The 26,683-nt window shown below is 36.9% G+C and overlaps 1 protein-coding gene across 5 annotated transcripts in view; it reads right to left on the bottom strand.

Moving 5' to 3' along the window:
• Nucleotides 1-390: 390 nt before the first annotated feature.
• The window catches only part of tafa1b (TAFA chemokine like family member 1b), a 142,978-nt gene continuing 116,685 nt past the window's right edge, over nucleotides 391-26,683 (bottom strand). The window contains exons 4-6 of one of the 5 annotated variants that reach the window (XR_003935463.1): nucleotides 8,789-8,913; nucleotides 7,411-7,502; nucleotides 391-1,719 (exon numbers count right to left, since the gene is read on the bottom strand). Coding sequence is in view for 2 of the 5 variants with exons in the window: in XM_030134784.1 (XP_029990644.1) it covers nucleotides 5,425-5,454; nucleotides 8,789-8,913 (155 nt within the window). In the remaining 3 variants the exon portion in view is untranslated. Of the gene's footprint in view, nucleotides 1,720-4,314; nucleotides 5,455-7,410; nucleotides 8,914-26,683 lie in introns of those variants that run through there. The other 4 variants (XR_003935464.1, XR_003935462.1, XM_030134785.1 and 1 more) reach the window with 4 other exon arrangements.

Below are 26,683 nucleotides of genomic sequence, written 5' to 3'. Positions count from 1 at the left end.
GAGAGGGAAGGCTGATATTGAAAATCATCTTGAATTTCGCCTGGCACGATATTGAAAATCTTTATTCTAATTGCATGAATGAATTGAATGTGCTGTTCTGATAAATCCACTCTGCCACCAAGGGAATTGTACAAATGAAGCATCACAGATTCGTTTGTGTGTTTACTGTATATGTGTGCGTTTATCTGCCCGTAAGTCATTTTCATACTCACCGCGTGCTGTTGTTGATTGCTTGTTTACTCAAGCAAAAACTCTGTTCACAATGTTAACACATCATATAAATGAAACTCTGACAAGATCTTCCACCCACATATTACAACATATCAAATAGTCATGAGAAGAACATTTTTCAGAATATCAGAATATGAAGAAGGAATGGGAGACAGTATATCAGTATAGAAAACCATTTTTATTTCTCATAAGGCTGTCTTGTAATGTACTTATATCTAATGGGGGATAACTGTATTTTTCTTCATTGTGACTAATACTTTCTCACTGTCATTCTGAATAAATCACCCACTCTTCCGCTCTTCCTGCTGTATTAGAGATCTGCATGATCAACAGCCACCCATGACCACCCTAAAGAGCAGAAATAGATGATAACTGTCTTGATACTGTCCAAATCCCTACTTAATCTCAGTGGAAAGGATTTGTTGTTGGTGCTGCTTCCTTTTGTGAGGGAATTCTATACAGTGTTTTCCTCATCATAACAGAAACTACAAGCATTTTGTGGTTTAACCAGCAACATTTCTGAATGACAAAAGTGACCAATACTTATTTTTTATTATTTCACGGTGGCTTTTTCCAATGCAAGCATACACTGCAAAGCAGTCCTATACACACTGTATTGAGCCTCTGGAGAAGTGTTATAGTCAGGGGCTCAACAATATTCCACCTTGGGATTCGAGCTCCAGATAGAGTCTTTAATAGATTTTTCAGCTTTGTGGTTCTGTCATTGCACATGTAATGTATTTATATATGTATATATACACAAACTCTTACATACAAAGGAAAGAAATGCTCATGAATTTACACTGGGCATGCCCACGAATAAAAGTCAAATAGAAGTGTCCATCATGAAGAATGAGGGTGAGTCCAGGAGAGTGGACCTTAAAACCTCTCAAAAATTCTTCATTAATTCATATTAGGCAGCTAGTGGTCGCTGTCACTGAAACTTCAGCTAAATAGTCTCCATGTAGTCACAGCACAGCCTTCCTGTTGAAGCATGAGTCAAATACAAATGCCTTCCGCACCAAAACAAAAGGTCCCCTTCCTTAGATTGGTGGATCACATGTTCAGGCCCCTGTAATCTCCTCAACGCTTTACCTCTGAGTGGAAGGGGCAAATGTCTTCAAATAATGTTTAAACAACCTCTAAACAACCCCTGCAAAGCTGCTTCAGTTTTGAAGGGGAAACAGATTGAGGGAAACAGAGAGATAGTAGCTCAGAAACTGGCCACAGCTGTGTGGAAGAGGAGAGTCACCAACATGGGGCTCATTGATCAAACAGGGGATTAGTCTGGTTTCAAATCCTTGGCACCACGCAAGCAAAGCTGTTTTATCTGGGTGGATATCCTTTCTGTGGTCCCAGGTAATCCAGTCGGTAGCCGTGGATGTAATAGTTTTAGTCCGTTCATTGGGAAGAGAAAAGGGTAGATGTGGGGAAGAGTCTGGCACGCAGCCCTGCAATGGGAGCTCTCTGTTAGGTCCTGGGATGAATCTGCAACACAGAGGAGGAAGAGGAAAGGAGAGAAAACACATATACACTTAGAGAGAACAAAGGCATACGAGTGTGCGAGGATTACACCCTGAGGAATTTCTCTCTTTGCGTGTTTCAAAAACAAGACGAATCTTTTGAACTGGAACGGTTTTGTACAGTCCTGTCTCACCTCCCGGTTCCCGTTGATACTAAAATCAGACAGATTATATGAGCAAACTCAAAAGAACTGAGAAATGGAGGCGTGTTTGTATCAAAGAACATATATGGAAAACTCTTTGTACAAAAAAATCCTGGTGTGCTTCCATGCTGTGTATGTATGCTTCTTAAATTGACATTCTGGTATATTTTTGATGTTATCTCACACCATTTCAACCTCTCGCATCCACCCTCATCTGCACCTTTATACCAAGCCAACCAATCATAGCTCCAACCTAATAAAATGACTTTGCCTTTATAAATATGGGATTGGAGCCCCCGCTGTGGAGTCTGAGCTGTCTCTCTGTGACTCTAGTTCAGGGACTCTTATTCAACCTCAGTTGCAGCTCTGGACACATTTCAATGGTACATTGTGCAACCTCGAGACTGCTATTGAATGTCCTGCTTTTCAGCATCCTGCTCAACCTGAAGCTCAATGAAACCTCCGAGTACATGATGTTTGCAGCCGTTAAATTGGTCTGCTTCTGTGTTCTCTTATAGGTAACAAAACGCATGTAAATATGTTAGTTTTTTTGCTGCTTACTTTCATCACATTTCACTTTCATTAAACTAATATGCATTGAAGATACCTGGAGTATCCTGCACAGTATGGGGCCAATTAGAAATCCCATAATCCTGTTCAGCTAAGAAATACAGCTATGACATTTCCAGCAGGCTTGGCAGGTGGTAGCCAGGTGTGTGGATTTGATTGTGGAGGGTGCTGCTTGGGAGTCTACAGGCTGTAGCACGCAGACTGTCTCAGAGCCCTGATAAGCCGGACAGGCCTAGTAAGACAACTGGATGATTTTATTAACCGTCATCTGTTGGAATGGAGTGCAGCTGTACTAATCTACCTTATTGCGTGTTATTTTGAGAGAATGTGAGGAGCAGAATGTCCAGATATTATAATTAGGTTTAAGTTGCTTGTGTGAAAACAAAAAGTCATTGCTTAGGTATTTGGCTGCATTGATTTGACAGCATAGCACACTACAAAATAACTTTAGTATCTTGAAGTGATAAATGTGCTGAGGTAGTTTCAGCTCTCTTTGATATAATAACTTGTTTAAAGAAGTTTCCAGAAACTTAAAATAGGGTGAATACTGTGCAAAAAAAAAAGTACTGCTCTCTTTCACAATCACGTCAGATTTGTACTGTCAAGCATTCTTTTACATGTTTTTATCTTTATAATTGTAGGTTTGAAAGGTGAGATATAAATAATAAAATTATTATTATTATTGTTATTTTTTTTATTAAGGTTTTGGTCCTGTTAGCAAAGAGAATTCCAAATTATGCCATAACTTGCAAATCCCTTTCAAGATTTACAAAGAAAGTGAAATTATTTTTTGTTGCTGACCTATGTGCAGGTGTACCAAAGATACTTTTAATATTGTTGCTCTTTTTGACACAAACATGTACTTGAAGGAATACAATCATGGAAATATGTTCTATAATTTACCTGTGTGTGACCTAGCTCTACATGTACCACTAAAATGAATGCTTTTAGTTCTTTCTTTTTTCAAGGTAGTGAAAAGAACTAACAACTCAAATATCATCATGGGATCATAACAACAAAAACTTTAGAGACAAATGAAATGTCATCACAGCTGTTTGCAGTGTATAACATTTCTTAGATAGATGTTAAAGAAGCATTTAGCAGTAATGATGCATTGTCTCTTGGCGACTACATCATGCCTATTTGAGGACTAGCTCTGCAGCTGCTTCTCTGTGTGCTCCAAATAGCTGCAGAGCCTCAGAGTTAACATTTTTCCTGTAGGTCTTGTCACAGTGTCTTTCTCTCTACAGACAATTCTTTTCCCCATGACCCTTAAACACTAATCCTCTGAGCTAGTCTGTCCAGAATTTGCATCTGTATCATCTCCAATGTTTCAAAAATGTTGGAGCAGAAAGTGACCTTTGCTAGAACAGGAGCAGTAACAGGTTACACATTACAGCTCAGTCTATCTTAGACACAATCCACCAGAGGTTTGTTAGCAGCAGAAGAGGGGTTGTATGCAAATGCTGTCATTTCATCCCACATGTAAGTGAGTGTGTGTGTGACTAAAAGTGTCCTCTGTTCTCTTTTGTCCTCTGTCTCTTCAAATGAACAGTGCAGCAGGTAGAAGCGGATTGCTGAAGGATTTCCTGCCTAGCCCATCTATGCTGGCAACTAAGCCGTCTGCATTCTAATTTGCTGGCTGCATTAAATTGCAATTTACTCAGACTTCAGTTAGTAAAAGGAGCCAAGGACAATTGCTTTAGCAAAAGAATTTAGAGCAAACACAGCCTACCCTTTCCCCCCTTTCTCGTTTAGTACCGAAAAATCAATCATGCCAGCTGAGAAACCTCTTCAAACAGCACTAAAGAGCACCCTCTAAAAACAGAAGACTCCAGACAACAAAATGCATCAAGATCCATTTAATGTGACATTGACAATGGAAAAAGCAAACAAAACAAGTATAAATTAATCAGTAGCACTTGGAATGAACTCCTCCACCCTGAACCTGTATAAAAATATCATGAGGATGACAATCAGGACAATTTTGCTCAATTGGGCTACTTCTGTCAGCCTGTAACCTCATACTTTACAGACAAACCTTATATTATTTATCCAAACAACACACCATTTTCAGTTTCCTTATTTTATGTTTGTCTTCATGATGACTTTATACAGGACTGAAGGAGGAGGGAAAGTGTTGTCAGATATAAAGGTGGAACAAATGATTTTTTGGGGAATGTATGAGACCATGGTCACCTGCAGTTCATTTTTGATCAAGTGCAGAGTGTGGTCTCCCAGTTTGATAAATTAGATGGTGATGCCTCTGTCGGCAGGTCATTTTTGCTCTGAAACTGTCCCACAGATGGGCTACTTCCTGTCACAGTGGGTCATTTGCTTGAAATGTGTCCTCTTCTCCTCATAATAAGTCATATGCTGCTCTCTGAATATCAGGTAAGTTGTGTATGACTAGTTGAATAAAAAATACACTGTAGAGTGTAAAATATGGTGCCATTGAAAAGAAAATACTGTCCTTTAATGCTTAGCACTTGATAATCTGAACAATTACATAGTCCACAGTGGAACAGCTGTGCCCTTTAAAAAAAAACTGCTATACATAGACATATGATTATGTTGCAATGTGAAATTACTGAAAAATACATTGAAATTCATTTTAGGCCTCAGCACGGTTGTATTATTTATGTATGACAATTTTGTCACTATAGTGATGGCATATTCCTATTCAGTCAAGCACACTAATAGTGAGGTTATTTTTTCACTATCATCAAAAACAAAGTAGAAGAAAGAGTGGGTGAAAAGATGTTTTCATTACAGCATCTCTCATTCTGCATGTCTCTCTTAATGTATAATTGTTTTGAGGGAGCAGAAATGGACTGATCTATTTAGCCAGTGGAGCGGGTAATGCAGATCTATGGTGGGCGAGTGTTTTGGAAGGTGCTCCCCAGCCTCGCTCTCACTGTGACTTCCACAAACAAAAGGGCCTGCCTTGTCTGCTGCTACAGAACAGGCAATGAAGGGCTCCCTCTCTGAAAGACATAAAGAAAGAAAAGAAGAAACATGGGTGTCAGGCACTGGCTTTGCTTGGCTTTTACTTTTCATGCCAATTTTTATGAAAGATGATGATGAAGTCTGTGTGTGAGTGAACATGTGTGTGTGCCTGCCTTATTGTGCTTCACTGACACTTTTCAGAGCAAAATGAAAACCTGCAGGTGAAATAAAATGACTGGGAAAAACAAGGCCGTGTTGTAGGGTTTGCCGGCTTGTGACGGAACAAATACAAATGAGGCAATTTGGCCTGAGAGGCAGGTGAATGAGGAATGTTGATTAAAAAGAGAGCAGAGTGCAGGATAAAAGGCCTTTCATGTAGCCTGTGGGCTATGCTGTGTGCTGATAGCTGCTTCAACAAGACCCTCAGAGGGGGATCGGGATATCAAGTGGCCTCTGATAAGAAGCCACACAACCAAAGGGAAGAGGCCTGCCCAGGGGTCTCGTGCACACATGTTAGTGTACGTGCACAAACACAGACATATCAAAAACATCAAACATTCATACACAAGTAGGAGCTCAAACAGAGAGGAGCAAGTAGCATGTCACAGATTAGAGCCTAATAGGATTGGCAGACTGGTGTAAGGCACTGTAATCAAACCCACACAGTGGCTGATAGCAAAAACAGGACATGAAACAAAGGAGGCAATGAAAGGTAGAGGCACTGAGCCGACCATTACACACTGATCACAGACAGCAGGGCTCTGTTTAGGAGTGGACCTGACTCTGTGTACGTACAGTAAAATGTGAATTTGCTGCTGCAGGACATGCATGTTTATCCATCTACACCAGGGGTGTCAAACTCATTTTGGTTCAGGGGCCATATTTAGCCCAATTTGGTCTCAAATGGGCCAGACCAGTAAAATAATGACTAAATAACCTATAAATAATGACAAATCCAAGTTTTTCTTTTTGTTATAGTATAATAAACCCCCAATTAAACTATGAAAATCATTTTACAAAAAAGATGTGAATAACATGAAAAAAATGAAATTTCATATGAAAAATTAGGGCAATTTTAACAATATTATGCCTTGACTTATTATTTATACATGTACATTACACACAGTGTTACATAAACATTTGGTAACAGGCAGAATATTGTTAAAATTTTGGAGTTTGGAACTAAAATTTGAACAATTTCTACAATATTACATCTCTCATTATTAACACAACTACAGATCACAGTGGATCCATAAATGCACAAAACATTTAGTAACAGACAGAATATTGCTAAAATTGCACATTTCAGGTTGTTCATCTTTGTTTTTATTTATGTATTTATTTGCATTTTATTGTGAAAGAATAGTTTTGTAAATGTAAATATTTTCACAGTGTAATGTTATTTTTTTCACTAAAATTTTTTCCACATAATTTTTCACAAAGAAAATTTGTAGTTGTCATTATTTATGGGTTATTGTGTTGTTATTTTTTCTGTAGATCACATTGGTCTGTATGTGGAACCTGAACCAAAATGATTTTGACAACCTTGACTGTTCAGGTTAATTTTTTGCACTTTCATCCTGCGGGCTGGAATGGAACCTTTGGCGGGCCAGATTTGGCCCCCGGGCCGCATGTTTGATACCTGTGATCTACACAGTGCAAAAGTGGCTCTTATGATTATATAAGTTATATTTGTGAAATACATGCAGCCACTTACATTGACGCAGCAACTAACTTTGCATGAGTGCTTCTACTCCCTGTGCATGGTGATGAATATTTACAGTAGGTGGCAGAGTGTTTAGTATTTGTGTCACGCCTGCCTAATCATGCACAACATGTAAACACACACTTGATTATTTTGCACTGAGTATTTGGGTTAATGAGAAGTCATTGAACATGAGTTGGTCCCACTCCTACCGCCCAACACTCAAATGCATACAGTGATGTGTGACAGACAGGAAACGAAAACAAAGAACAGCTTGAGAAAGACTAACCTTTACAGAAGCAAGAATGCAGCTCAATTTCTGTTGACGCATCCTCTGCATTTTGCTTCCGGAAGCTAAAAAGGGGAGTATGGCTGGGTGTTCTGCAAAGAGAGGGTCGAGAAAAAAGGACATGTGTGTATTGGGTAGTAAAGCAGCTTCAGGCCTAAACCTTTGACCCATCCTCTTTTAAGGCTGTGATAATATTTGACCAAAACCATTTTACTCATAGATACATATAACTTTCCTCCCATTTGTGTGCATACATTTACAATCTTGACTGATGTATCTTAAGAAAAATTTACATGAAGTCATCATCATTTCAAGTTTACTTACTTTTAATTGTGCAAAGGTCTGAATTTAGAATTAGAGATGCATTCTTTAGAGTGAACCAAGTACTGCATCTTACCTTGACAGGCTGGCAAGACCCCAGTCCATCAACTTCTTTCTGAAAATTTTAGATCTGTGGTGGCTGTTAGGGGCCCAGTGATTGTATGTCTATTTGCTGGAGTATAAATCTATAGAACAACCTTGGGAAGCCCTCTGTAGTCTAACCTTCACTGGCAGCTCTTGGTTTTCTGACCATCAAATTAGTTTGCCTCTATTCACAGTCGTCGTCACCAAGCACGTACAGAAAACCGCAGGGCTGTGGGGGGGGTTTTGTTGGAGGCAGGTGATGGGAACTCAATTAAATGGGAAAAAAAAAAAAAATCAGGTGATAAACCAGTCACAGAGAGCAATACTGCTGGCTTTGAGACTGTAACTCTCTTCATTATTTTTGCATGCCCTATTCAGAGTCAGTTTACAGAGTTGAAAAGCAGTGGAGAAGCAGAGTGGTTGTTAACTTTATCTGTGAGAGTAGTGTGGCCTGAGGCAGAGCCCACCTGTTTGTCTACTGTCTGCTTTATGTACATTCTTTACTCCTACGGGCCCTTAGATTTGTTCCTTAAACTGAATAGAATCCACGCTGTCAAAAAGAGAGTAGAACTGTTTTGTGTGCTTTTGGACTTATTTAGGTCTTTTCATTCAGCGCAGAACATACCCCTTTTATATTCACACCATGCGAGTTTGTTTAATCAAAAATGAAGCAGGTAGTTTGTGCAGAAGTTTTGTTACATATTCAAGTCAAAGTACACAAAACGGTTTATTGTTTAGTCTGTCTTGATGATTTCCAGTCAAGGATAAGAGATTAAACAGCAAAAAAATCAAACTGTTTTTTTTTTTTTTGGTATTTTGATCACATACTGTGCAAAAATACAATGTGTAAAATGATACATACAGAACAGGTTCATGCATATATCATACGAGAACATGTGAACCTGTGAATTGACAGTGCACGCTTGTATATCCAAGTGGTTGCATTCATGTTGAAGTGCAAGTAAGTTCTCACCCTTGTGGTCTTGATTTTGTTCCCAGAGGAACACATCCATCCAGAGTTGTCAGGCAGAGTCTTGCACTCCTCTCCCTCCAGACATGGCTCCATCTCACACCACCATTTTCCAATTACAATGGATGCTGAGGACAGATAAAAAAAAAAAAAAAAAACTCAGGTTATTAGAACCAAAAACAACCGGAATACTAATACTCTGAGGATAGAATAGTGAGAAATGAAGGGGAAAGCAGTAATTAAAAGGAACAAATTTGGCAATTAAAGAAAGAACAAGGTTAAGGTGAAAAAGTATAAATAAACAGTGAAGTAACATAAAAAAGTTAAATATAATACAGAAATACAATTAAAAGTATGAAGAATACAAAACAGTGTTTGAATGTAGGAGGAATCATCACAGAAAGTTCAATACATGCAGGAAACCTCCTACACAAACAAATTTTGTGTACATCCACAAATAAGCACACTTGAGTATGTACACAAACACGCACCCACACATTATATTATGTGGAGCTCAAGAGAAATGGCCGACCATGTCTCAAAATGAATGTTATGCCTCTTTTTAGCCTCAGAGCAATTGTATCGTTGCTGCATGGGCACTTTGCTGTTGACAATAATGTCTCATACCAACAGAAATTAATCCTTATTGTGTTTTGATACAGCTACATTGCATGTAGGGGAGCAATCCCATTTTTAATCAAAACTAATTGTCTCTCATTACCATCGACTAAATTCTTCCTCCAGCTATGTGACAAAAACAAATATGTTCTCATCCTCTCATCAAGATCTCTTTCCCTCCCTCTGTACTTGTAACTGTGAACAAGTGTGGCTCTTGTCAAAAAAAGTTAAATGTGTGAACGATATTACATAAAAAGACTAAAAAACACCTTTCTGAGATGTGACTCCTACCCTTAGAAACTTTCAAAAGATCATGTGAAAATAAAAAAAGTAACCTGGTATGTTCACACAGTCAAGCTCAAGATAATCACAAAAGGAAACATGTTTGTTACCTTAACAGTCAGTTTTCATCTTATCAAGTATGTAAACTTAGAGTCACCGCACCTCATACATTTGTATAAATGACGTATTGGTTTATATGAAAACCCAGACGTAATGTAACAGGGCTCTCACTTTGAAGCACTGGAATATCAAACAGTCAAATTTGGAACATTTATCAACCCTGGCATTTCAAACACATTTTGTTTTTCCTCACTCCTCTGCAAGAGGTTTTTTCAGCTGTTTCTGACAGCAAACGTGAAAAGTTCAAAGTAGTCTTTTAGATGATACGACACCTTCCCCCCCCAGAGAATTTTTAAGCATGTAACATGATTTTTTTTTTTTTTTGGCAAACATCTTCCCTTTTATCAGCTTAATATAAGGAGAAAGTTAAGGTCAAAGATCTGGATGAATGTAAACCAGTGCAATTTCCCAAATTCAGTTTTTGTACTTTCTGGAAAACTCTTTTTTTCTTCTGTAAGTCTGTGTTGCCAGGGATACAGGCCAACCACCAATCAGTTGTGAGTAGCATCATGCCGTTTCACACTGATGGAAAAAGATGGTGAAAGTGCATTTGCTAACAGCACTGTGCGTGTCGTGTTACTGTGTGAATGGACACACACACACACACACACACACACACACACACACATCTAACCACATACATGTCCAAATGCTTGTATAAAACAGAGGAAAAACTAGAGCCACTTACAACTCACTGTCATTTTAATGAATTTTCTGCATTTCCTGACTTCCTCTTTTGCTTTTCCTTCCATAAACCCTGAGGATACCAAATGCTAGAACGACAGCATCCACTAACCAGCTGTGAACCTGCCCTTTGGCTCTACCTGTGGCTGTTTACCTTATCTACTAATTACCTCACGTTGGTCCATCGTCCAACGTGCTGCCTTTATTTAGTTTTTTATGCTTGTTTTTCATCCAAGAGATAAATATGCACGCTATACTGTATCATTAATCGTGTTTATGTCTGGTTGTATTTTAGGTGCAGCCCAATAACTACGTAGGAAGTCCTTGTTAAGTGGCAAATTACGACTGGGTTTGTGAAAAAGTGCTTTATCAGTTCTGTAGCGACGATGTGCCGCTTTGCAGCTGCACTGTCTGGTCGTTTCTTCTCACTGCATATGGAACAGAGAAGTTGTTTTTTTTTTATACCACCAACCGAAGAGGATTTATACATTTAACAATGTGGATGCAGAATCCACTTGAAATTGAAAATGGAAAGTAATACCTGCAAAACAAAAATCTGTTTCTTCAAATGGAACCTGAGAGAAAGTGGGAAAAGGGTGAGAAAAAGGAAGCAAAACTGAGGCAGAAGATTAAAACGACTCACACGAGAGCTGCTTTGCATTTGAGTTGAGCGATATTTACTGTACTTTACAGATCTAAATTTACCCTGAATTCTGAAGCATGTATAATTTATACAAGGGGAGTTGACAATGCTGTTGTAGTGTATTAAGTAAGCCTGTTCGGGATTAAAGGAAAGCCACAACTGTCAACTGGTTCCCTCAAGTGGCTGTATTGTTTTTTTTATTTATTTATTTATTTATTTACCACCAGTAATGAGGTGTGGTTCTTCATCAAAATATGTCATAATAACACAGAATAATCTACTCCGTCTTTTGGTTTATGTTAGTGTGTTTACTTGATTTTATTTTTCAACCTTTAAAGAATTTACCTGAGGTTTATTTGGGTCAATATATAATTGAGGGACTTTTGAAGTCCATGGAATATATCTTGCATACATCTTTATTAAAAGTGAAAAAGAAAAAAAAAAATCCAGTCTTTTGTATATGTCTTTAAACATTCCATAATTATTTAATTATGGAAACAATCACTTATTAATAAATAATTAATAAATGACTAGATATACTAAAATGTCAACTAAATAACCATCTAACCACCTTCTAATTAGCTAAACAATAATACAATGAGCTTATTCAAAGATTGTTTTGATTGTGTTCTTTTTATTAAGTTGAGAGAATCATGACAGATATTTCTTTTTTGGCATTATGTTAAATTTTATATGGAAAATAACAAATTGTATCTTTGTCTGAGAAATCACTTTCAACTAAGTTACCCATTACAAAAACACCTCTGAAGGAAGTGTGTTAATTCCAAATCGCATGACCTGCTCCACATGATATCATTTCCTCCTGAAGAAAACACTGGTAAGGTATGTTCTTTCTTCTCTTTCTTAGTTATTTAATATAAAGTAGTGTGTGTCAAGTGTGTATTTATTGTACTCTTATGTCAACAGTGTTACAACAATATCTTTATAAATAACTTTCAATTTTAATTTTACTCTATTGTATATATGATATTTAGAAGAATCTTTCTGTAAAAATGCCATGTGGTGTTATGCTTATGTTGATTTTAGGTCTGAAAACAGGAAAAATGTCAAATATACCTGTCAAATACAGTCACAGAAAAAATTATTAGACCATCAAAAGTCATCAAAAACAATGGTTATGCAATCAAGTACTAACTCCTGTGTGTATCATGTGACTAAAACAGATAGAAAATAAAACATAGAATGCCTAAAAGCAATGTTTTTGGCAGTACAATGCCATCGGTATTGATGTAAGAACTGAAGTGATTTTGATTATTATCAAGAAAACCATGGAACATGGTTAGATATGAGCTCTTAAATTAAACTCTTATGAGCTATATTTGTTGTTATCATCATATTCGTCCAAACAAATTAGTTGTACCAGGCATTAAAATTAACAAAAAATTGAAGAAAACAAGGGGTGGTCTAATAATTTTTTCCGCAACTGTATGTTACCCTATAAAGGTCACTTAAAAAGTCCCTCAATTATATATTGACCCGTTTATCTAATTCTAAAATGCAAAAAAGAATCCCATCAGTAGTATTTTACACTTTTGAACTGAACACATACAGTAAATGATTCAAAATGTGCATGAAAAAGCACTTTGACATTTGATAGTATGTTAAAGGCCTTGTGGACTCGGACTGTGAGTCTTCAATAAATGTAGCCTGGTACCAAATTTTAACAGTGTGTCGACAGTGTAGGCTCATAACTGTGTAGCTGCCACAGTTCATTTGTTTTAATATAAAATATTAAACCAGAGAGAGAACAAGATTATCTGCATACTGTACTTACTAAATAAAAGATACTGTTGTCTGGACAAATTTACAGAGTCACTGTGTTAACAAGTGGTGTGACTGAGACGTAGAGTGTGGCTGTAGGTCTGAGCTGGAATGATGAATAATGTTAAGAAAATGTTCTGCTGCCAAAACAGTTCAGATGGTGAAGATAACCTACTGTAACCTCCTCCTCATTTCACACACCTAATTTTTTTATCTTGAAAGCTTCATCTTGTTCTGTACTAAAGGAAGAATGAAACTTTCATGAGCATGAAATACATCTTGTAAATATTCATGCTCAAATTGAATATTTGCCTTAAATATCTATTTCACAGGCGAGAGTAGCTTTATCTTGACAGTGTGCTGTTAGTGACACGTCCGCTATCGTGGTGATTAAAAAAAAAGGCAGAGTCAAACCTAATGTGAACACAGACACTTCATGTTCTTGTCTGTACCCAGGCCAGGACATCTGGCTCTGACCTTGACCGCTGGAGAAGAGCCATCTCTGGGCCGGCATCCATGCATCACTCTCTGGTGACCACTGACCTCCAGCAGTCGTTTTTCTTTAACTACTCCCTGTGCAATCGTCAGCATAGAGGGTACCACCTTTGTTCCGACATCAGCACAACTTTACTCTTTCTCTGTGTCTGCTAGAGGGGTTAGTAGAATGGGAATGCTGACAATTACCCACTGACCTAACGCCATTAATTTTCACATCCATCTGTTTACAACCCGAAAGCCTTCAGTGAAATATAAAGTGTGAACACCAATTAACACAGAAACCTCACAGGGTAAAAAAAGTAGTTGATGTTTACTGTCAAAGATGACATATGGGCTCAGAATATTCAGGAAACGGGGACAGAAATGTCATTTGATTCAAGATGTAAGCAGGCTGGAGTCTTTAGCTTTGATGGACAAACAACCGAGTGTGGGACTTGAATTGATTGAAAAACATGAACCGATGGACCTTTTACAAGTGCATCTGTCAGATCACTGGTGAGCTGGCTCTGTGATGGATTGAACTCGCTGACACGTCCCTGCCAGGTAGCAGAATGTTTGAACACCTTGACGGATGAGGAAGAGAATTGATTTCTATCTGTGTCAAAATGTGAATACATGTTGGTGTGCTCAATGAATAGGTAATGTTTTTAACTTGGAGCGGCCTCACGGTGTTCGACAGACACACTTTGAATTAATCATAACAAAATGATGGCTTTCCAATGATGGCAGGTATAGCGTCTGCTTTTCGTAAGTCACTTAAATCAGACCCCTTCAGTCAAGATCCAGAGCAAAAAAGCAATTAGACTTTAAATTCTCATGTCATTTTGTTGGGTTGAAATTACTGTGTGTGGGTGCAGAATCGATGCTTCTCAGTAGGTAATGGTGAACATCCAGCTCTATCTCCTTCCATTCACAAGCTCATTCAGGTTCGTGGAATTTCTGTCTCTTCTCACTAACCTCATCACTTTAAGTCAGTGCTTGGTGAATACGCTGTTTGTTCGATACAAACAACAACCTGGGGAGTAGATACAAGTAACGTATAAGTGAATCATTAAAAAAAATGCCATTATGATTTTAAAAAATGTGACTATAAATACATACAGATACAGATATATACAGATTTACAGAAATTATTAGTAGTATCATTAAAGGGGTAGATTTTATTTAAAAAATTCAGAGGGTGCGTACTACTAGGAAAAGTTTTAGTATGTCTGTGTGTGGTGTTAAAGTATGGAATAGATTGAGGGAGGAGCACAAGGAATGTTCAAGCATAAGCCAATTCAAAAACACTTATATGAACATGTTTTTCACAAGATATAGGGATGAGGGTTATAAATTGTCACTATATGTTCACTGTTGTTTATGTATTTCTTTCTTTTAGTTATCTATTTATTTATTCGCCAGCACAACTAAGAAACACATAGGTTAAAGATTATATGTGTATTTGTATGCGTGTATGTGTACTTGTATGTTGTGGGTATATGTATAAATGTATGTATGTGAATATGGATGAATGAGTGTGAGTGTGTGTGAAAAAATATAGAAATATAAAAGAGTAATGTAAAAGGAAGAGGGACATATATATTATTAATAATCTTTTAGGGAGAGGGGGTGGGATTAAATAAATTGTACTTCTTCCCTCCCCTTTTCGGGCATGTAAATGGAACTATTGTGCTGTTCTTCTGTCTAAGATTGATATGATTGTTGATATTTGTATTATTATGCATGTTCTGCTTGTTCGCATATATGTTAAATTTTATTGCATATTCGGAATAAATCACTAAATCACAGTCAAATCAAATATGACAGAAAATTTTGAAAAATGATAGTCATTACATAGGAATTAAGTATTTTCAGTGAAATTAATTATGATTATATGTAGAATATTACAACTGATGGCAAGGCGGTAAATTATATATATGGATGAGAATGCCTTTTAGTGCTGGAAGTTCTGAAATCAGCAAAATGCTTTAACATTTCTATAATCTGCTGGTTTATGTTTACGTTTATAGGACATTTCAGCTTTATTGCCAATTTAAAATATTACTAATCGATAACTACACTACAGAACAATGAGATTATATGATCGGATATAAGTTTTTACATTTTGCTTCTAATTTGTTTTTGCATCTTGTGACATTTATTTATTTATTTTGGTCTGGTATTGTCATTGTTTTGCATCATTTCCTCAGGTATATATTTACCTGTGTTTTGTTTGTTATATACTTCCTAGATATGTAGTTTTGCACTTGGTTTTATATTAATTTTGTATTATCTTTGGATGTATTTTGTTTGGTTTGTCTGACTTTATACGGTATTTCTTTATAGCTAGCTGTGTATAGTTAACCATTAAGGCTATTAATAGCCTTAATAATAATAGTATTATTATTTAGAAGAGGCAGGAAATATAAGATTTTCTTCATCCTGCTCCTTTCGAGCATGGGTGTGTAAATGTTTGTTCACCTGATGATTATTGAATGTTTGCTGATGAAATGCACAACCATGAACAAAATAAATGAAATGAAATGAAACACTATATATTATATTCTGTGCACTGTGTAATATACTGTATGTACTGTATACAGTATAATATACTGTGATTAGTTATGTGGCCTTGTTGAAGTCATGAAAACACTTAAAATTTCTCATTATATTTTTAACTACTAATCTATAATCTACTATATTATTCAAGTTGTCTTCCAAACTCACAACACCAAATGGTAAATCATTCTTTCATTTCTACTATAGTGTAAAATCACGTGAGTAAGTAAGCAATCTATTATTAAAATGATTCCACTTTGACTTTACTGAATGAATTACAGTGACCTGGTTGATTAAAAAACACATTTCCATCATAATGAGGCAAAGGGGTGAGTGTGAGCATTGTGCAACAGCAGTAAAGTAGTGGAAAGGTCACAGGAGCATGAAGCAAATGAAGCAAGTGTATAATTACAGCGGGACTGAGACTGGACCCCTGAACCTAAGGTCAGTTCCAGAAAGTCATTATTCTGCATTAATCTCTCCACCTCTACGAAAAGAGAGAACAGGGGGTTGATTAGCTATTCAGGACATATCGTTTAGCTTTCTAATTACACAGTGATTCTGAATTTGTGAAAGAGTAATGAATACCTGGCTCCGGTAAAGTGGAACTGTCACTGTTTTACTGCAGTTACATTTACTTGCATTTCACAGTTTATAGTATAGTGGCTTGTGAAAAAAAAAAAAAAAAAAAAAACGTGAAAGAGTGAAATATGATAAAACCCAAATTAACTTTTACAGTAAAATATAACATACATATTAGTCCTGTCAAATGATTAAACATTTAAATCAGATTAATCACAGGGTTGCTATGGATTAATTTTGATTAATCATGATTAAATATCATTCATTTTTGATCTATATTAGTCGCGTTTCATTTTGCATGAGCAAACAGACTCAAGAAAGAAGGGAATATATATGCACTTAAACACCTTCAACAGTTTCAATAAAACAAATCAAACAACAGTTCCATCTTGGGGGGTTTTTTGTCCTCATATTTCCGTCCAGAGGGCCAACGTGCTGTTTACCGTCTTCCATCTTCATGGGTTGGTTCTGCTGCCTGTCACTACTGCAGTGTATTTCAGCCTTGGGTTGGGACCCCACGTGGGGTTGCCACGAATTCAAATGGGGTCATTTGAAATTTCTAGTAATTGATAAAAAATAAAAAATAAAAAAAATAAAATAAAAAATGTATGGTGAGTTGGTAGAGACAATCCCAATCCGTAAAAGACATGACAAAGTCTGAAGCAGAAACTGAAGCACTGTGGTACTGTTTATCTTTCAAATGTTCATTGGGGCCAGTTTAAGATGCTGCAGCTCTTTCATAATTCATAGTTTGAGTTATTGTTTGTTCAGTATTAATTGTCAGCCTTGTAAATCCAAGCTGGACTAACTCTACATATCCTGACCAAGGAAAATAAAATTCTCCCTTTGTGCAGTAATCTACACCTGGCTTTTCTGCCTCTGTCCATAATAATATACATTATATAGACTAAATGTCGTCTAAAATTAATGTTTATTTGCAACATAGTATAGCAAACTATTACATGATCAAAAACAAATTAATTTTAGCAAAAAAAAAAAAGGTCTCTGTTTTGAATGTCTGGGGTCGCCAGAAATTTGTGATGTTAAAATGGGATCACGAGCTAAAAAAGGTTAGGAACCACTGCACAACTGGATCAACTGCCCATTTGTTCATATGTGATGCTAACTCTACTTGGACAAACTGCCTGAAATGCGTTAGCAGAGACGTTCAGAGTCACTCTGCGCTACAGTCAACTTAATTGCATTATAATTTTAAAGCAAATTAATCACAATGATGGATTAATCTACGTGAATGCGTTAATTTTGACAGCCCTAGTACATACTGTATATAATAAAAATATAATTAAAATGGGATTACTCTGAATATACAGTTAATGTAGCAGAGCAAATCCAATTCCAGCTATACACTCATAAATTAGACAATCAGAGACTGCAGGTTATATCTACCACATTGAGTAATTCTACAGTGATGAATATGCCAAGACGAACATTCTGTATTTGTGATATAAATCCACTCCTTGACCTATGACGCACAATGATTTTGATTCATGCTTCTATTATTAATTTTGTAGTTACTTTGAGTGGAGTGTATGTGATTTCACTATCAATACTGACAATTATATTATCGGACTTAGCTGAACAAGCCTGATATTAAAAAGGAATGAGTGGAAATAGCATATCTTGTCAGGAATAAATGTAGATTGCACATTCAGATTACTGTGGAACTATAGTCTCAGTATTGGATCATAAAGAAATTGTTGCTAGATGCTCATTTCTTGAACTACTAGTGTGTCCTTGTGAGGGTTGTAGAGGTGTTGGAGCACACGGAGTACCTACAAGTGAAGGCGGTGCACACCATGTACATGTCGCCAGTTCATTCACAACTATTCACTCTCATATTCACACCAAAGGGCAATTAAGGTTGACCAATTAACCTAATAAAGTGCATCTCTTTGGATGGTGTGAAGAAGCTGGAGTACCCGGACAGAACTCACATAGACACAGGGGGAACATAGAAACTCCTCCCAGACGGACCCACGGTGGTTGACACTAGGACCTTGTTGCTGTGAGGTGACAGTACTAACCACTGCACCACTGTGCCACCCACATAGATATAGTCATGAGAAATAACGGCTGTCATTTCAGAGAAAATCACAAAAATGTCAAAAGGGGAAAGAAAAAGGGAAAAAAAAGTTTCTATGAGTTTCTATATTTTTATGTCTGTGGCATGGTTATGGTGTCAAAACTACGATATAGACATAGATAAATAGGTTGTAACTTTTTTTCAACAAGTCGTATTTTAAAAAGGGTAACAGTTCCATAAAATAGAGATCTTTAGCTAAAAAATTAGCCCACTTGACAAATAATGTGTGCAAATTTACTTTTTCATGTTGATGTTCACTTTCTCTTGATCGGATCCTTAAGCATTGTGTAAGTGAACATAACGATGTAAATAAAATTAATTTATTAAGACAAAATGAAAATGCTTGTGTGAATTATATTATGACATTTATTTTTTTTGTAGTCCTGTTTGTTGGCGATGAAACACCTGAATACAGTGTGTCTGAATACTTTTGTCCATAGTGTATTTTGCAGTTTTGAGGTGCAGACACACCGACAAACCGACCCTCATGAGGGAAAGTATCCAATGACATGTTTTTGTTTTGTGCGTCCACTTATCTTTATGTGTGTAATTGTAATGAGTCAGTAAAAGTTTATATCTGTGGGTCTAGTGTGTTTGTGAGTGGGTGCGTACATGCATATCTATTAATAGATGAACAATAGCTTGTTTTGTTGTGTGGTTATTTTCTTTCTTTATGTGGGCAGAAAAGCCACAAATCTATCTCCCACTTTTCTGAAACAGATCTGCTCTTTTGTTTTTTTTTTTTTGTTTTTTTTGTTTTTTTTTGTTGTTTTTTTCCCCCGTTCTCTCTCTCTCTGAACACTTGGACCCGTTACTCTAAACTGGAGAGCAGCAAAAGAAATAAAACTGGATTGAGAGAGAACAAAACAAAACTACACTACACAGACCTTTCAACTTCAGTTTAAGGTCAGATCCTCTTCTGGCAGGTTAAAGGTTGTGAGTCTAATCACATCTTCAGTGCTGTGAGGAGTCAGTGGGATGTGACAAAGATGGAGGAGAAATCATCTCCATCATTATCTTTACCTTCTCAAAAAAACACAAACATCTTCTCCCACCCAGGAGGATTCCACAGTTTGTTAGTCCTTCACTGTGTCCACCTGCTTGTGTTTTTGTCAGAAAAGGAAAAGGAGTTATTGTTTTCTGTCGGAATAATACTCTCCTTCTGTCCATCCCCTCAGGCAGCTTTTACAGCAGGTTTGTATTTTTCCAACAATGTAAGTGTGATAAGGGGTCAGATATTTTATAAAAGATTATTATTGCCAATAAAAATGGACGTCCTCTGGTATCATCACTTTAGACATTGCAATAAAGTCCTGCACAAATTTACATTTTACCAATGTGTGTTTTCATTATGTCGTGATAAGATGTGGTCGTAAGAAAACAACAGCTGAGGAAATGAATTACAAACAAATTCCCTCTTGTTTTTATTCATATTGATTTTTCACAGTCCTCCAATTGTCCAATGCAATGAAACACAAGTATTACATTTCAGTACTTAATGATATTTAAAATATGTTTTACAGTTATTTGAATGATTGGATGATTACATTTGTCTGTCCATAAATGTGTCTTTTCCGAACCTTTTAACACCATTTCTTGATTTATATCTTAAAGTGCACTCCTCCTGTTCTTCTTTAGTTCTTATCATGCAGCATTTGGCTTAGATACTGCAGTTTTTCTCTCTCTATTGTCTTCTAACTTCAATTATTGTACATCCCTCTGCTGACATTGTATTTATAGTAAAAGTGTGGCCATTTCTGGGATTTTGATACTTGTGTATTGTCTCTTTTTACAGTTTTCACACCAAAAATGAGTGTGAAGGTCTGTCTTTTTTTTAAGACCATTAAAAATAGACAAATCATTTCAGACAAATTGTGTTCTGTTTTGTTTTTTTGTTTTTTTTGCAGTGGGAAAACAGGAAACAGTAGAAAACATCATGGAAGCTAGTGAAAATGTTACAGTGGTTACAATTTTATATTTTCACTCACTACTATATCTATATCTATGCTCTTCACTATATCTTTATATCTGTCATCCTTTCAATGTCACCACAGACCGACCGAGTTATGATGGCTGGAGAGGGAAAGAAATTGTTGGAATTGCTGATGACATTTTTCATTGCAATGCGCGTCATCAGGTGAAAAATAGAGGATGCACCTGGAGCCAGTAAGTACCGGTGACTACTGCAGAGTCATTTGACCTCGGAAGGTATGTTGTATACTGAAGACAAAACCTAGATGTTAGTGGGTTTGTGTCCGGTGTGATCATATCAGTTTGAGTGCGTCATCTATTGTATACTTAGCGCCATTAAAAACACACAGCTCAGAAAAATAAATATATTTAGAGATATATTAAATTCCTTGGTTTGGGGTCACTTTCATGTTAACGAGGGAAGCATTGGTCATCAGAGAATGAATTATGGACAAATTGTGATCAACTTAACATGTTTATTCAGTGCATTGAATACAGGTACACTGGAAAAAAATCAAAATCTTACCAAGTGTATTTTTCTCATTTCTAGTCAAAATATCTTATCACACTTAAAATAAGACATAATCACCTAAAGAGTAACTTTTCAGTGAGATATAAGAACACTTTTTTTTTTTTTTGCTTGAATTAAGCAAAAAAAAAAAAAAAATCTGCCAATAGAACAAGTGACAATTATCTTGGTGAGATTTCTTGAAATAAGATTTTCATGATCTATTGTCTAAAAATAAGTTCTTATATCTCACTGAAAAGTTACTCTTTGGGTGATTATGTCTTATTTTAAATGTGATAAGATATTTTGACTAGAAATGAGAAAAATACATTTGGTAGCATTTTGATTTTTTTCCAGTGTACTCAGAAATTGAAAGTGTCATCATTCAATATCAGGTGTGTCCACCTATGGCTTCCAAACAAACAGTGGAGCAACGATGCATGGAACTGACAAGTCTCATGATCCTGTCCTGAGGGATCCGATCCGATCTGGCACCGATCTGGCACTCAGACAACTGATCGTACTGCGATGACAGCGCAGACGGTGACCGACTTCACCACAGCTCAGACCTGCGCGTAACATGCCAATGGCACGTTCTCTCTGTTGCATCATAAGTCATGGTGTTTTGAGCTGGCAAAAACATTTGGGTGTTTTCTTTGCTGCCTTCATATAGGATATTGACCGCACCTAAAGTTACCAGTCAACTGTGACTCTATGCAAGAGATTTGACTCAATGTCTGACATTAAGGGATCATCATCTGAGTGACACAAGGTACACTTCCATCTTTTGGAAATATTGGCACAAACACCTACATGTATTTTAATTGCTGACCACTGACTGACAATGTATATCTGTGATTTTTATCTCTGTGGCATTGTGTGTGTGCATGTATTGTCTACTTTTGGACTTTGAGTCTGCAAATAAAATAAAATTAACTTAGTTCAAACGCTGACATCACGTGTGTCGGGAATGAAAAAAACTCAGCTGTTAACTGTGTTACTCATCTTGTGAGCAATATATACAAAATAGGCACCTGAGCAAATGATTTTCTGGAAATTACACCACATGCTTGGACTGTGCGTTTTTAATGGCATTAAGTATATATCCTAAGCATGATCTTTGTAAGTGTAGATCTGGATGATTTGAATTAAGAGAAAATAAAATGCAACTACAGGAGGCTCAGTTTTATTCAGACACTGTTTCTTCTTCCAGTAATCTTATGATAGCTGGCCTCATTTATAATGTGCATCTATTTGACCAATAATGTATATGGAAGAGCTGCTGCAGTTCTTGTCGTTTCTCTCAAGTAAGGTCCATGTGCGTCTCCCCCTGGATGTATCTCAAATGTACCATGACAACCTGTCATGCTCGGCTCTACGCGCCTGCAGCCAAACAGAAGGGTTCATTCCCCATCAGTGATCAGCAGCGAGCTGGCATCTGCATGCATCTCTGGTTGAAAGACTTTATTGCTACAGCAGCAACATGACAACACAAAGCGGTAGCATGTGTGCATTTTCCAGCATCTGCATACATGTGTTGGGTAAATGAGTACACATGTGTCGCTGTGTCTGTGTTAATGTGTGACTACGTCCACACTGTAGCTAAAGGCTTATATATCTCATAAACTTGGATAAAGGCAGTGGTGCAGTGACGAGTGCCTAATCTTAGCACATGTGATCAGCCCGACCAGGCTGGAGAAATATGAGCGTTTGACTTGTTAAAAAGGATGTTCTTCACTTAGAGCCTTGTTGGCCTTGACATATCTGGGACATAGTTCTCTTTGTCAAAGCTAATAATCAATTCCCACTATGGGGATAATCTGACATCAGACCCCCACCACGCATGATGCCTCCAACGCAAGCTGTCGTCACATCCCCATATATTAATAACAACCAAAACAGTTACCAGTAGCAACTGAGATAACCCCATGTGGCGCTTATTCACGAGGTAGTAAACACTGAACAATAGGACTCATCTTCAGCATGTGCTTTGATGTTGGAGTTTGATGCTAATGACCCATAATGCAGCACATGAGATAGACTGCCTATTTCTGCAAATTTGGACAAAGAAAAAGGGAGCGTTCATTCCTCCAGGCGGTGTATGTGTATCCAAACCAAATGACCTCTGAAGATATGGTTTTGATTTGTTATATCCAAGCGCTGGCTATTTTTTATATTTTTTGTGGGGACATAACCTGTGTATGGTACAATGGCAGCAGGTGTCCCCCAGGGGGTGGTGAGAAGAGCTGGGCTGCAGCATCGTTCCTCATCTGGATGGAACATTAATAACGCAGGACCTGGGGAGAAAGCTCCATCTGGGCCAGGCCGGTGCAATGCTGAGGGGACAGACCACTGACTCCACAAGTCTATAATCCTTCACACAGCGCAGCAGCGGCCCTCAGGCTCAACTGACAAACACACACAACTTTTAGGAACAGCTTTTTTCTAAATAATCAAATCCCTTAAACGGTATGCCCCCTGCTGCGCCCATTTATTTCTACACTTATGGAAAAAGATCTCTTAATTAAATGTTTGCAATGTGTGACACTATTATGAATAATTACGCAATTATTTTGTCTGCCCTTCAGCCCCTTATCCCGTGGTGGTTTTGGTGTTAAATAAATAACAAATGCCCTGATTTTCATGCAGGTGAAAAATTATACAAGGTGAATACATTGAGTAAAGGAAATAAAATTATTCAGTGTTGGAATCAAGGGTATAATTAAGGAAAGCAGACAAAAAAAGATGAGAAAAGACTTAGGTGTTTATAAAACTGACAATAATAAATGAAAATGACAGGGAATACAATGAGAAAACATCTTTGTTGAGATATTTCAGATGTTCTGTTCATATTTTTTAGCGGTGCCAGTTTTATGCCACCAGATGGACACATGTCATGCGTCTTGTGTTGCCAATCTGCCCACGTCTGGCATCGTGGGAGATAATTTTGCATGTGACTGTGACTTAGATGAGAGCCAGCGCTTTGTAGTGAAAGGTGATAAAACATTTCTCAAGGGTGAAAATCTCACAAATTGAAAAAACTCTGACAGGAAGGGTGACCCTTTTACAGCTGTATTTTATGGATGGCTGTTCATCTCTGGATACTTTTATTAAGTGGTGTGATGGCTTGTTGAGTTTTTAGTCAGGAAAATGTCCCATGTTACAAAATGACAAAGCTACCACTAATGATTAACGCTAGAAATAAAAATCTAAACTCGAAAACCAGCAGTAAAAATGAACTCAAACTGAACAAAAAATAATTAAATACAAAAATACATTAAAACAAAATGCAAGAAAAAAACTAAAATAGGGATAACACAAGAGGATTGGCATTCAAAGGGAAAAATATAACACTCATCCCCCAGTTCATGGATGTAATGAGCATTTAGCTGGAAGAATTGAGTTTCTCTATGGCACTACAGATGACAAATAATTAAATTCCACAGCAACAGTACTGAGGACAATGTGGGCACATAGACGTCAATCAATGCCTAATGTAAAAAAAAAAAAAAAAAATTGTGGATACAAGTATCTGAAAAAGAACCTTGGATATGAAATTCCTCATCATGTTAAGGTCATTTATCTTGCTGTAATGAAACAGGATGTGTTTACTGAAAAAGGATGGTTTTTGTGTAAAATCACTTTTATTGCTAGTAAGAAGGTTATTACCTCCCAGCCTCAAGCAATGGATGGATATAGTTACAAGGATATTTATGATTTTCTCACTGAGATCTTTAAAAAAAATCTACTTTGCAGAAGAAGAGGTTCCTACCTGCTTGGGACTTTCATGGTTTCTATTGTAAAAAATGTAAGTTCTAAATAAAAATGTGAAACACAAATACAAAACATTAACTCTTTCATGCACTGCAGTGGACAGCTATTCAAAGTTGTTCTCTTGTATATTCATGGATTTTGTTGTTATACTTGCATATCAGCCAACACAGTGGACGTTTATGCATCATCCCATACACTGCAATTCAAACCATTACTGTAACTTTCCTGTTCTTGATCAACCTGATCTGCAGTAAGATATTTGAGTGTAAATCAATTGCTAATTTTTATTAGACTGTAATTAACAGGGTTTTTTTAAACAATTTTTTGGGGCATATCTGAGTGAGTAAAAACTAGTGTTATCCTCCTGAGACCTAGGGAAGGAAAAGTTTTGGCTTTTTTACATTTAATACTTGTCTTGATTGGAAACAGGATGATGCTACAGTTCTTTCAGATAGATTTTTTTTTTTTTTAATTTATGGAATGCCCATTGCAGTGGACAGCATTTTGTTACCTCCGCCAAGGAGGTTATGTTTTTGCCGGTTGGTTGGTTTGTCTGTCTGCCTGTCTGTCCATGTGCAAGATAACTCAAAAAGTTATGGGTGGATTTGGATGAAAATTTCAGGAAATGTTGATGGTGGCACAAGGAACAAATTATTACATTTTGGTGGTGATGGGGGGGATCTGCCTTGGTGGAGGTCTGCGCTCTCCGAGTGCTTTTCTAGTTTTGTTTTTGTTTTGTTTTTTTTAATAATAAAGCTGTAAAACTCTTGTCCCCTACAGAGGACAAGAATGCATTGCTGGGTCTCAGGAGGTTCTAGTATGTTTAAATGTGAGAACAGATTAGCAGCATTTTAAAAAATGTATTTCATAGTTTTCACACAGTATGTCAGTAAATGAACATCAGGCTGCCTTTGTAAATAAGAATCTGTTCTTAATTGCTTCCCTGGGTAAATAAAGGTTAAATAAAAATAAAAATAAAAAATGCATGGTGTCCAGCTGAGTGGACATTTTTGTAACTCCATGAAAAATAGGTTCATAAAAAAATTCTATCACATTGTCTTTTTTTTCATGCCTAAAGAGGAAAAAAATCTTGATTAAGGTTCTCATAATTCATGCATGAAAGGGGTAAATAAATATAACAAATAAATAAAAAAAGAAATAAAAAAAATGTAAATCCCCCATTTCAGGTCCTCTTTACTGACCAGGCAGTGAAACGGTGAACATACTGTAGCAGTGCAGCCCAGTGAATTGTCATTTCCATTTTTTATCACCACTATCTCTATAAGTGTTTGTTAATCAATAGAGTAACAGCGAGGATGCTCTCGCCCCAGGAGCCTGAAGCATCGAAGCATAAAGTGTTAACATCACCTTCGAACACATCTACTTCTCTCCCCTCATGCCTTAGTCCATATAAATGTACTTTTGACTTGTATATCTCTGCCAAACCCACAGTGAAGTTAGTCATTTAAAAAAAAAAAAAAAAAAGCTAGATGCATTAAATTCAATTTATTCTTTTATTACACTTAACTTACATTGACTGAGGCACGATTTTGTTCAAGAAAAAAACTGTCTGATTTTAAAGTCCTCGGGTTTTTCCATGTCTTGTCTCTGCCATATTTAGAAAAAAAGAAAATAGATTAAGTGATTATGAAAGGAGCAGCACATTGTCTGTTAGGTGCAGCTGAGGAGACTGTCTAGTTGTCTGTGTCTCTGCACAAGGACGATTCAGTCTGCTCAAAATGTTGAGCTGTACCTCAAGGTCAGGACTCAAATGTTTCATTCAAGAAATGT

This window comes from Sphaeramia orbicularis, chromosome 5 (genome assembly GCF_902148855.1).
Source record: "Sphaeramia orbicularis chromosome 5, fSphaOr1.1, whole genome shotgun sequence".
Classification (NCBI taxonomy): domain Eukaryota; kingdom Metazoa; phylum Chordata; class Actinopteri; order Kurtiformes; family Apogonidae; genus Sphaeramia; species Sphaeramia orbicularis.
The sequence above is the reverse complement of the archived record's forward strand: the minus strand, read 5'-3'. Positions and strand labels throughout refer to the sequence as shown.